This window comes from Lycorma delicatula, chromosome 9, assembly GCF_047948215.1.
Source record: "Lycorma delicatula isolate Av1 chromosome 9, ASM4794821v1, whole genome shotgun sequence".
Lineage (NCBI taxonomy): Eukaryota > Metazoa > Arthropoda > Insecta > Hemiptera > Fulgoridae > Lycorma > Lycorma delicatula.
The window spans coordinates 35,670,408-35,684,466 of record NC_134463.1 but is presented as its reverse complement, the minus strand read 5'-3'; the positions used below and the strand labels follow the sequence as shown (position 1 = coordinate 35,684,466).

Here is a 14,059-nt window from a genome sequence, read left to right as displayed (position 1 = left end):
ATTCAGGAATGGTCAAAATGGATATTTCCGTTGAAATCTGAAAACCGAAATTTTTCACGATCAGTTTTTTTAATTCGTACAAGGAAGAAAAATTAAAAAGTCAATATTGCATTCTTAATCTTACTACCTACTAATTCCATAAGGAATATCTCTATATCTTATTTAATTGTTTATTTATCAAATTTGAAAATAGAATTTTTAGAAAAAGCGTCTTTTGATGCCTTTTTTTACCTCCGCATTTACCGTTAGGCATTCTTCAGACGATGAGATGAAATGATTTTTAGCGTGTGTGAAAATGCCATGCCTGACCGGGATTCGAACCCGGGACCTCCGGATGAAAGAACGAGAGTGTTTTGGTAGCTTGGCTAATGCTGAAAGCACATCATTATTTATTTTGTCTTTTCAAATATAAAAATATTTTAATTATTATTTGCAAGGTAAAGCATGTACTTTAAAATAGCAGAGATGATTATTCGAAAACTTTAATTTTTCAATGAGTTGAGGATACTTCGTAAACACATGGAAATTACGCTATAAACAAATAGTTATAAAAAATTAATGAAAATATTAATAAAGATATTTTTATTTAGTTTTTCGAACATGGCGCCGTTTGATATAATAACTATTATATATAAAATTTAAAAAAAAACAGCTTACCAAATTCCAATTTGATTTTTTCAAGCACTTTCGGCTATTCTGCCATCTTCAGGAGGATAATTATGATTAACATATATAAAACTATAATCTTACATAATTAAATTATATATATATATATATATATATATATAACAATTAATCGTCATTTTGTTAAAGTTGGTCAAAAGTTAAAGTTTCAAGTCTTAACGTCACTAAGTAAGACGTTTGACGTCTTAAATAATTTACGTCCTTATGGACGTAGAGACTACGTCCGTATTGTAAAAGTTTCTCAATTGTTATCTTTTAACAAAATGACGATCAACTGTTATATATATATACATATATATATATATATATATATATATATATATATATATATACATATATATATATATATATATATATATATAAAATTTAATATGTAAGATTATAGTTTTATGTATATTAGTATAATTATTCTCTTGAAGATGGCAAAACAGCCGAAAGCGCTCAATGAAATCAAATTGGAATTTGGTAAGCTGTTTTAAAATTATATATAACAGATAGATATTTTCATGCAACTTCAAAGATGGCTGTAAAAATACGTCACTTATCAATTTACGTCAACTTATCAAAATTTTTGTTGTTAGTGGAAAAAAGTGGTTTTTTGAAAAAATATCTAGTTTTTCGTACCAATATTTTTTTATTTTTAATCTTACGAAAAAATAAACACCACCAGTAGAGAAGTAAGATAATTTTGCATAAAAATGCTCTCGAACCTTTTTTTTTTACGGGAAAAATTAAGAAATTACGTATAAATTATTAATATATCCGTTTAGTCTTACTGTATACGAGAAGGTACCCAGTTTTCAAGCGCCCAGTCTATCGCAGCGCGATTTTGGTGCTTATTGTAAAATTCGCTAGCGCCCTTAGGTTTGCTCGTACAAAAAAGTACCCGGGAGATTTTTTATGAGAAATTTCTTAAGCTACATATTGGTGCTTTTCATTTTTACATATAATTAAAAATAAATCCACTATTGGTGAAAAACTAAAACTTTCTCCTTAATTTCTTAATAAACAAATCAAATAGTTATTCACTCATGTCCGTTAGGGCACCCTTTTGTTCTACATACTTTTCCGAACCCATTCCAATAATTTATTTTCTGTAATGAATTTTTTTGAAGTTAGGCGTTTTTGAGTCTCTATTCACTCAGCTAAAACCAATTTTTTAAGCTTGATCGTTTTGATTATCATTTCAGTTCTCCCTTGTATTATTAACATAATGTAAAACACATTAGTTTATATAATTAATTTTATTTAACCGAAAATCTGTTTTAAATGAATCTCATCCTTTTATAACATATAAATCATAAAGCCATAATCCATTCACGCTTTTGACTCTAACCACCAAACTACGTGCGCCAGCTATTGCTGGAATATCTAGCCGAGCAGAGGACCAGCCGATGCGATCTAGCCGCTAAGAGAACACTCATCAGATTCTTTGGCATGAGGAGTAGTTAACATTTAAATATATATATATGTATATCGTATAATTTTAGAAGTCCACTAAAGTATCCACAATCAGATGGAAATGTCCAAATTAGGCAACCAGTCCAGAGCACTGGAGTCACTTGATATAGAGCCCCCAGATCACCGTCAAACGCTCGAAGTGGGCACTGCGTAACAATATGTCCTATTGTTTGATCCTCTGTAACGGTTCGTCACTTATTAATTGTATACTTTATACCGTTTGATGTAGTTTTAATTAGCTGCAGTTTAGCGCCCGCAGAACTGGAGCCTATTTTATGTGTTATCATAACCGAAATTAACAAACATTTAAATGTTTATCAGTTATGTTTTTTGTTTGAATTGTTATACATATTTAATCGTTGATCCGTTAAATAGTAGAAGCGCTACACAGTGCTGTTTTAATTAGATTATTTCCTTTAACGTAATTTGTGTGTGTTGTGAAAGTTTTTGAACGTTTTAAATTAGATTTTTTACTGATTATTTTTAAAATAGTAGTTGCGTCAATTTATATCATTGCTTTTCATCGCTTCTTTGTAAAAAAAAACTTGTAAAACAAGTTTACTTATTGGTTGGTTTGTTCTTCTAATCCTGTTTTTTTTTTTTAACTTTTAATTCTTAAATATTTAATAACAATTTGGAACTTCCGTTTCGGTTTATAATACGGACAAATTTTAGGAAAGAATGAAAAACCTGTTATTCTTTGTTGAAGTATAACTTCTTTTTATAAAAACTACTTTTTCACAAAGGCAGACTAATTGTAAGTAAGTAAAAAGTAAATATCAGTTTGATCATATTACATTACACAGATGATTTATTAAAATTTGTTTACAAATTTATTTTTAGATATTTTAATAATTTTTATTAAAAAGTACTGATTGATGATATTGCTCTACACATTTATTTTACTTAAAATTTGAAATTAAATTTTGTAATTTAAAAAAAAACATTCTAAACAAAAAATTTACACAGGTTTTCTTAAAAAAGTAGTTTTAAACACGTATTGCTGTTTTTTTTAAAAGTATTGTGATATAGGAAGTATTGTGATCGCGAAAAATTTCGGTATTCAGATTTCAACGGAAATATCCATTTTGACCATCACTGAATCCATTTTGACTAGTTTCGTCGTGAAGTTTGTACGCACGTATGCATCTCGCATAGTTAAAAAACGATTAGCCGTAGATGTTGAAATTTTGGATTTAGGACTGTTGTAACAACTAGTTGTGCACCTTCCCTTTTGATTGCAATCTACCGGACCAAAAGTGTCCAAAAACCTTTCCTTAACTGCAGCAATAAGACCTCAATGAGAGTTTTTCAACGATACATCATAAGTGGTTCATATTTTTATTGGTTCCAGAGTTATAGCCAAATGAAATTTTAATTAATGAAATATTTGGATCTTAGAAGGGGAAGGCACATGGGTTCGAATCACATTTCATCTTCTTTTTTTTAACTCTTTTTTTTTCTAATTTAAATATATTGATTTATTAATAATTATTAACCTCTAATTGTAAAAAAAAATTACAATAAATAATAATTCAATAATAACAATAACAAAGAAAAAGAAAAATATCAGAAGTTATTAATGAAATAAAATTTTATGTACTTTTCATTTAAAAAAAAAAATATGTATATGTAATTTAATAGGCGTAGAAGGAAGTTATATGGTGTGCACATCAGATTTTTCTTACGGTATAAGTGCACACTAAGCAAGGAAATGTTGAAATTCTGAGTTTAAAGAGTTAAAATGGAGTAACAATGAAATTTACTTTTTTTTTTTTTTTGTTTTTTTTTTTAATTTCTCTGAAGCAAATGAAGATATAAACTAGATTTTTGGTGTTGTAATCTTCATACGAATACTTAAAAATTAATTTCTAGGTTTTTGATATTTCGACTTTAAAAGGTTTGAAACGGATTTTTGAATTTGTTTGAAACCCGGCTATTTTTTGAGTTTCTCGGTGACAAACGAAGATGTCAACTTGATGTTTGCTGTGTGTAATTTTCATATAAATAATGTAAAAACCAATTTCTAGATGTTTCAATATTCGACCTTGAAAGGGGTGAAGAAATGTAAAAAAAATTTGAACAATGACTTAAAATTTTTGCTATTGCTAACTATACTTAATGAGATGTTCACTAGATTGGGGCTTGCAAATACTCTCCAGATAAATATCTAAAAACCATTAACGAATTTAATTTCGATTTTTTAAGGGTTGCGACTATGTACGACGCGGCGGCTCAACCAACATAGCCACTGTTAATGTGTACGAACTCGACTGGCTGCACCTTCCAGTCCGGAAGGTGACTAAAAAAAACATTATATAAAAGTAATTAAAAAATTGTTTTAAAAAAATGAGGAACGAAGTATGGTCTCCTCCTAGTGGTGTTTGTTGGGTAACGCTGACAACCGGACAAAATACATTTTTACCCGTACGAAGTACGGGTAACCAGTTATAACTAATATTTTTAAGATGAAGGCCGACTGTTTTGAAACCCACATTCTTAAATCACTCAAATTCGGATCCTGTACTGACTAAACGTTTGCTCTGTAGAAATTGCAGTACATTGATATTTTTATAAACTGAACAGGTTTTAATTTTTATTTATCATTATTATTCACAAGCATGGGTTTAATGAACATTGGGGGGTCCAGGTGGCAAAGCCCCTTGACTACAAGAGAAGGGAAAATAAAGGGAGGCCTGATCGACTAAACATCCCCTAACCACGACGGGAATTGCAAATAACCGTATAGCCCGAGCGAAACGGCGACAGGTCTACCAGTTATCTATTTAAAGAATATGCCATGAGTGAAAATTTATTAAAATTTTTATACACGTTCTTCTTACGGTGTAAATATACAAAAGGGTTAAAATGGATTTATGAATTTCTTTGAAACCCGGCTATTTTTTGAATTTCTTAGTTACAAACGAAGAAGATATCAACTTGAATTGTAGTGTGTGTACCTTCATGCGTATATCTAAAAACCAACTTGATGTTTTGAAATTCGACCTTGAAAGGGGTAAAGATTTGTAAACAATTTCGAACAATGATTGTAAATTTTCCCATTTCTTAATTTACCAAAGGATATATTGACTGGATTTGGGCTCTTAAATAACTAAATAACTAATAAATAACTAAAAACAAATTTCTTTTTTTTTTAATCTACTATTTTAAGAGGTAAAAAAAAATATATATATTTTTTTTCATTTCTGCCGTTCTGTTGAATTAATCTATCAGATTTGGTAATTTGGTAATTTTATGGTTTACAAATTTATTTTTGTAATTCTGATTATGTATTTTGCGAGCGAAGCCGTGACGGGAAATCTAAAAACCAATTCGTGAGTTCTGAACTGACTAAATTGCTCCGAAGAAATTACAATACACTGATAGTTTTTATAAACTGAACAGGTTTTAATTTTTATTTATCATTATTATTCTCACAGTTTGAGCTTATTGAACGCAGTAGGATCCAGGTTGGACGGGAAGGGCTCGCTTCGCTCGCCTTGATGGCGACGGAAAACGCAAGTAACCTTATAGCCCCGGTGAAGTCCCGGCAGGGATGCTAGTATTATATAGTATTACAAATACACTTCCGTTAAGATTCCCTTTACAATTTTTACCAGAAGGAAATATCACGTTTTATTTAACAAATTTCTGAGTGGACTTAAGTAAAAACAGTTAATTATGATAATTTATCTTAATTTACGAAAAAATAAATTAGTTTTGATATAAAAATTAAAGGAATGACAACTTCATAATAAAAAAAATCTGATGTGGACACCATATGTAATCCTTGTACGCCTATTAAATTACATAAACGCATTTTTTTTTTTTTTTTTATAATCAGATGTTAATAATATTAATATATCAGTATATTTAAATTAAAAAAAAAAAATTAAAAAAGAAGAAGATAAGTCTGATTTGTACCGATGTACCTTCCCCTTGTAAAATCCAAGTATTTCATTAATTAAACTTTTATTTGGCTATAACTCTGGAACTAATGAAAATAAGTACCACTTATGATATATTGAAAAGCTCTCAATGAGGACTTATTATTGCAGTTAAGAAAAAGTCCAAAATCCAGTTTTTTTGGATTTTGGGTTTTTTTTTTGGATACTTTTGGTCCAGTCGATTGCAATCAAAAGGGGAGGTGCACAATTAGATGCTACAACAGTTCTAAATCCAAAATTTCAAATTCTTATGCCTAATCGTGTTTGAATTATGCGAGATACATACGTACGTACAGACGTCACAACGAAACTTTTCAAAATGGATTCAAGAATGGTAAAAATGGATATTTCCGTTGAAATCTGAAAACCGAAATTTTTCGCGATTACAATACTTTCTTTACTTGGTACAAGGAAAAACAAGGGTTTTGATGGTTACGAGGACTATCGAATTTCGATACCGATCCCAACTTCTCAGACTTGTAAAATGTGATCTAGTAAATCAAATCTAATCCTAATGTACTTACTATAAATTATCATTTGCCCGGCGCCGTGGCATGCCGATGATTAATTTTTTTTTTAAATTTTAATCCGTCTTTTTTATTGATGTTAATAACGATAACATCATTTGTAATGCTTCAAACCATTATTGCACCGGAAAAACCCTTAAGTATCTCCGGAAAAAATAATCAACAAGATAACCCTGAAACTGCAGTCAATAAGATAAGACGTTTAAAAACATGTTGAGTTTTTAATCTTGATCACTGTGGCGGAATGTTAGCTTTTTGGCCTTTCATCCGGAGGTTCCAGGTTCGAATCTCGGTCAGGCATGGCATTTTTTGCACGCTACAAAGATTCATTATCATCTATCAGTAAATTAAGTAGGCGTAAGTCTGTTGCTGCTGCTGTATAAACAAATAGATACAGATTAATATTGCGGGAATCTCGACCAATTTGTGAAAAGATTTAAGTCTGTACAGTGTTTTATTACATGATATGATTATTATTATTCATAACTTTTATTAAGCTTAATACATAATAAAATATTAATTCTTGTTTGAGATAAAGTCCCAATTGATAGAATGAATTATATATCACTAGTTTTCTAACTTTCACTGACTTTTTTTCCCCCCCACCACTATTATTTCGTGATTGTGGCCTTGAATGCGTATCGTGTTCAGCGCATTCCAAAATATTCTTCAAAGTGGTATAACTGTATTTATAAAATACAAGTTCTGGTATGCATATATATACAAATTACTGTCGTATAAAACATGTTAACCTTTTTTTTATTATTAAACTTAAGTCTTTATAAGTACTTTAATATTAGGCTTTATGCAACTATTACGTAATCATGTACATTACATATAAATTCAGTGCCGTATTGCAATGACAAACATTTAAATGTGTATATATATATATATATATATATATATATATATATATATATATATATATATATATATATATATATATATATTAGTTTAATTTAAATTAAACTTCCTGTTAGATATATGAACATGTAGCTATAAAATTCGTAGTAATTATTCATTTACAAAATTTTTTTATGTATTTTAATTTTAATTATGTCCGTCAGGTGTAACATATTACTTTTTTTGTAATCTAGGTCATGCTGTATGTTTTTTTTATTCATTTCCGATTTCATCAATGAAATATTGTTTGTTAATTAATTAAACTAATTCCGCAGTTAATTAATTACTTGGAAATTCAGATCCGGTGTGTTACAAATATTTCTCATTGATTTCGCGTTAAGATAATTTAGATTACAGATATACTTATCTTATATCTTCTTTAAATAATAGGTTAATAAAATTTTAATGAAAATAATTATGCATTTCCATTTTTTTTAAATACATATTTCCCGTGATACGAGTACGTTAAACTCTCTGTTAATTTGATTTAGTAATAAGTAAAAAAAAATTAAATTTGTTTAATTTCAATAACAAACTCAGATATTACCTTAAAGTATGTATTTTTATAAATGTTGTTTATTAAAATTTTATTAACGTATTTTATGTAGAATATGTTTTTTAATGTTTACTAGGAAAAAGGCTGGCCTTCGCCGCGAAAATATAACATGGTTTGTTTCATTACACTTGATCTTGTTGAATATTTTTGACAACTGCAACTAAATAACGTTAATGAATTTACCGTACTAAAAACAAAACCTTTTACAACGAAAAGCTTCCTTTACAACGAAAATCCTGAACAATTTTATCTGTTTCTTGAATTTTGATTTTTTAACACAGATTTAACTCAATTTTTTACTTTTTTATCCCCAAAATACAAATATAATTTTAGATGAATCGTTCGAAAAGTATAAATCGTTCGTGCGCTGGGCGCAGCCGCCCTGCGCACCACCATTGGGTTCGTTTTGCGCCAATAGCAGCTAAAATAAAATGTGAGTACATATAACAAAAAACCCACGCACCCCTTTTTTGATGGGAAAAAGGTATAAAACTATTTTTTGTGTTTTAAAATATATGTTCTCATAATATCGAACTTTGGGAATATTTATTTAAAATAAAATCACTTTCTGAAAGTAACAGAAATTTTTATCCTGAATTGATCACCGAGAAAAAAGTGATTTCTCTTTTTATTAATTTTTCTTAATTATTTAAATAAAAAATAAAATTAAAATATGATTTCTAGTTGTGATTTATTGTTTTATTTCTTGTTCATAAAACGAATTTTTAATTTTATATTTTTTTATTTTATTTTTATTTATAGCAATGAACAATTAAAGTCATTAGTGACTGTAGTTTAACTAGAAATGTACCGGTAAACTTAATTTTAATTTATAAAAGTAATATGAAAAGGTACATACATCTAAATTGGGAAAGCGCCATTAGGAATGTGGTATATAGATATTAAAATTTAGCATTTTAGTTTAGTGAAAATAAATTTGCCGACAAATCATTTATTCTTTAATAATATAAAATAATATGGTGTCCAAAAAGATTCATATCATAATTTCTAAAGTAGAAATTTGTTTTTTATAAGTTTAAATGGCATTAATACTACGGTCATTAGCCATTAATTACACAAATAATATGCAAGGAACCTTTACCTCCAGTGCTATTTAAATTTACCGTGATATAAGGAAATTGTTTTAGTAAAGCTGACCCAGCGTTGGCATTTTGTTTTTATTTAAAATCTTTTAATTTCAGGGAACCGTTAGGTTCCTGTATTACGGAACCGTTAGGTAGTAAGGAAGTAATTTACTTTCTACCTAAAATTAAAAAAAAAAATATGTTAGACTTTTTTTTAAATTGTTATAATTTACCTGCTGTGAAGTTGTTTTTCCCAAAATATAATTTTTTATTTCTCTCTATCTTTTGTTTCCTACTTTATCTTTTATTATTCCCCGATAATTTTTTATAAGAATACTCGTACATATAAAATTCTTATATTTTGGAAAGTAATATAAACACGATTTGGAGAGCACATCTACTGTACTCCATCATAGTAGCTTCTCTTTCTTTTATGAATTGAAATGTTTCACCGACCAAATTAATTATAAACACTTAACTTTGAATTCATTCACTCATGATTATTTAGAAAATAGTAGGCTTTATATTTCATTTTTTATTACATTTTAAGTAAAAAAAAAGAAAAACTTTTTATCTTGTTTCCAAACTACTTGTACTCAACGCGACTACCTAGAAGGACATTTCTCTCAGGTGAAATATAACCAGGAGTTGTCCACGTTCTTTGAGATCAAGTTAGGAGTCCCTCAGGGCTCTTCTTGTGGTCCATGTTATACTCCATCTTTACTGCAGACCTTCCGACTACAGACGAGATTACTGTTGTTTTTCTTTGAGATTATTGTCGCCTTCTTCCCTGCACTCGCTATTGATGCCAGCCCAACTACATCATCGAATAACCTACAATTTGTGTTGGATTTCATAAACATTGAGAATCCTTGTTAACCAGGCAAAATGAAACCACCTTACATTCACGATGAGGAGCGGTGACTGAATGCGAGTTCCCTTTGATGGCGTTGTAATTCCGCAAAGTGAGAGTATGAGGTACCTAAAATAAAAAAGATCCTTTCTCTGTTATAAAATTCAACTGTCGACTAACGTGGAAAGTTCATATAAGAGAGAAGAGAAGACAATTTCATATAAAGTTCAAGGAAATGTTCTGGTTGTTGGACAGACATTCTCGTTTGTCATTGTCTAATTAGCTGCTAGTGTACTCAACAATTCTGAAACCTATCCGGGGACCTACGGAATCAAAATATGGGGCACCAAGAGGAGAAGCAAGGTCCAGTTTCGTTTCAATTCAAAGTACGAACAACGGCTTAAATATCTCACAGATAACTTGGCAATAAACCAACTAGACAATGGGAATGACATTAGAAGGTTGAACTGACTGCACATTCTAGACCTAAATGTCCCTATACTGTTTTAATATGTCTACAGTAAACTCGGATGTGAGTATTATTCATTACCTATTTGACTTTTAATTTCAAATTGTTGCATATACTTTTTCCTTTGGTTCGTCTTTTTTTTACTTTTTTTATATCTTATTTTGCTTTCTGTTGTTCTATTGGTGTTGAATGTAATTGATAATTACTTACTGTATGTGCTTGGCATAAAAGTTTTTTATACTAATGTATCATTTTTGAGTTCTTATTACTAAGGATTCCTTATCATGTGATTTGGGATGTGATCCAATTTACTAAAGATTTAATTAGTGTAACCGATTATAAATAACCTTTGAAACAATAAAAAAAAAGTTGTTCCGGTTAGTGTTGGGAGAAGTAATTAATAATGAATTGAGGACGAGATTGCTCGATTAAAACACGTGAGCTTTGTCTTGGAGTTTGAACGCAGATCCTCCTATCTATTGGGAAAACATTAATTATACTTTCATATTAATCGTCAGATCGATTATATTAATATGATTACTAATTTTCGGTTATCATAATAAATTTTCCAATAAAAATATCTTTAATAAAACATACCTTCTGTCTTTTGGGCTGTATATAATTGAAACCCCAATTCCTTGAAGACGATGGACGTCTCTTTGATGCTAATGATGGAGAAATAGTTGAAGTCGACACATGCCTTCTAATTCCAGGCAGTGTATCATCTACATCAGCTGATGGGCCCGGTCCAAGTGGTAACGTATTTGTCTGGGGACCCAGTTCAACTAGGAACTGAAAATCAGCATTTGGTCCTACGCGGAAACCCGCACCAAACCTTGAATCTTTACCTGTAACATAAATATAATTTATTTTAGTCTAAAGATATCATTAATAATTTTTATTAAATTTTTTTTTTAACGTTTACGTCTTGTATGTTAAAATAATTGGGCTGTAAACTATTTCCAATCAGTGTGAGAGTTCTACTGGATGGATTTGTTTTATTCTGCTCAGAATGACCTACAGATATGTCATCAAGTGCCATCGGACCCCAAAGTTGAGTCTGCTTTGAGAGATCCTCAACAAATTCTTATTTATCCCTTAATTGAGGAACTTTCCGAGGTTATTCCTCAAGGAAAATTATTTTGAAGGTCTGTCAATGTTTAATGACATATCTTCGGGCTACTCCGAGCAGAATAATAAAATATCAGTGTTATCATTCTAGTAGAACATCTGGAAGAACTGGAAATAGGTTTTGAGCACACATTTTACCTGTGATAGGAAAGGAAAGAAAAAAAATAGTAATCCAATCCAGTAGTAGATAATCCATTCTTCCATCATCGATTTTATTTTTATTTTTTTAAGTACTTAAACCTTAATGGAATGTCCCGAGATTAAATTTCCACCGCACGTTATGATTAATTTTCACCGCCTATGATTACTTTTATTGTGATGTTAATTCAAATTAAACAATACAAATATTATATATTCTAATTTATATTTAAAATTAGTCAAAGACCGGATATATCACTCTTCAACCTAAATATGGGGACGAAAACTTGAATTTTCATACACATATATTTGGTCAAAATCTAAATTTGTCATAATAGTATTATTAATTATAAAATGTATTACAGATCAGATTTATGAATTATTTATTAGACAATTTTTCAGTATATCTTTTGTAATCAAGTAGTGATTTTACACATATGAAAATAAAAAGAAAAAAGTTAGAATTAAAAGAGGAATCATTTAAAATTTTATGAAAATTTTAATTTTTGATATTTTTTTTACAATTCAGCAATAAGACGGGTAAATTAAAATAAATGTCGTTTATGTTTCAAAAAAGACTCCAAAGGGTAGCTAAAATATTTTTTAATAATGTTTAAAGTAAGTTCCAGCTAAGATTTAATTAAAAGTCGTTCACATTTTATACTTTCAAAAATAAAAGTATGTTTTATATATAATTTATTGATTACGAATCTAAAATAATTTGATGGATTTTGATTCCTTTCACTTTATAATAACTCATATTTCTTCGTAACCTTAACTATAGTAAGATAGTTTTCTTTATTATAAAAATTACATTGGTCTGTTATAAAATGTTAACATTACTTTTTTTCTTAAGTAATGATAATAAATTACATTTTTAGAAAAATTTATCGTAAACTAAAATAAACTATTAAAATATGACACCGTTAATAAATAATCCCTATTTATTACCGGTTGAGTAATTTGAACGTTTTTTTTATTATTATTATTATTATACTTTACCTTTTACTTGGGCGATAACAGATTTCATCCGACCATCTATGGAACATTTTTTATATTTATAATAAATGTAATAAATTATAAAGAACGTTACTTTTTTTATTTAAAATAATTTGTTATTCCTTATTTAAAATTAATATAATTAGATTAAAATTAACGTATTTCAATATAAATTGACACGTATAACTTAAATTGGAATGTAGTTCATACAAAAGAATTAATTAACGATTAAATTCTTTTGAGTTTAATGAAGGAGGGCATACATTTTAACTATTTTTTTTTCCATAAAGACAGCAATCATTATGTCGAAGTACGGGTAAATTGTTTTCATGTACCCATTTTAAGATTTATCAATACATAACATCTAAAATTTATCAATATGTTATTAATTATTACTGGAAAAACGAAATTAATGTTTTTTTTTTTTTATTTTTAAAAATTACTATATATTTTTTTTTTTTTCAGCATTATTTTCAGAATTATATATTTATTTTATGTGAAATTTAATTATTTTTGTAAGTTTTTATAAACATTTTTTAAGTTATGAATTACCAATCAAATAGTAGTGATGTTATTTTTTGAAACAATCTGATTAACGTAAAGTTTATTTTTTACAGATACATTTAAAAAAGTTAACTAAATACTAAGTTTAAATGAGTTTTCTAGACCCAAAAACGGATTATTAGATCATTGTTTGGCGCTCATAAAGTAGACAAGACGTTGTTAGGCGCTTGTCACGTCAAGACAATCATGGTATGGCGTGACGATATATATAGATGGGCATATCAATAGACTCAAAACAACTAACCGGTGGGCCGACCTGCCATGCCGGACATACAGCCGGTAGGTAGGAAGGCCCATTTGAGTACAACAGGTACTCCCCTGGGTGGCGCAATACCAACCAGTCGGACCAGCCCAGGGGAGGAGAGTCAAAAAAAAATTTAAAAAAAGGGTATTATTATTTATTATTATTAATTAATTACTATTTTACAGATTTTCCTTAAAGAAAAAACTAATCTGTTATATTTCTGTTACATTACTAATATCATGATATTCTAATTGGAGATAATGAACAACTCTATAAGGTACAAATAAATCTGCAAAGTTTTATTAAAATCTGTCTTGTGAATTTAAATAAATTGCAGTTTAGTTAAATTCTCGATTACGAATTATCAGACACGAAAATTCAGATAATTAAATATTATAATTTTTTAATATGTAACATATTATTGTAAAAATCATGTAATAGTTAACTAAGTGGTGGAATTTCATTACATTCGGACTCTTATATCGATCACGTATTAAT

General features: G+C 28.7%; 2 protein-coding genes across 3 annotated transcripts in view; one reads left to right on the top strand and one right to left on the bottom strand.

Annotated features, from left to right (window-relative positions):
- LOC142330271 (uncharacterized) overlaps nucleotides 1–14,059 on the bottom strand; it is a 132,742-nt gene that overhangs the window by 32,106 nt on the left and 86,577 nt on the right. The window contains exon 3 of the mRNA XM_075375461.1: nucleotides 11,083–11,333. Coding sequence (XP_075231576.1) covers nucleotides 11,083–11,333 — 251 coding nt within the window. The remainder of the gene's footprint in view (nucleotides 1–11,082; nucleotides 11,334–14,059) is intronic.
- LOC142330272 (uncharacterized) overlaps nucleotides 1–14,059 on the top strand; it is a 103,062-nt gene that overhangs the window by 64,269 nt on the left and 24,734 nt on the right. The window lies entirely within an intron of this gene.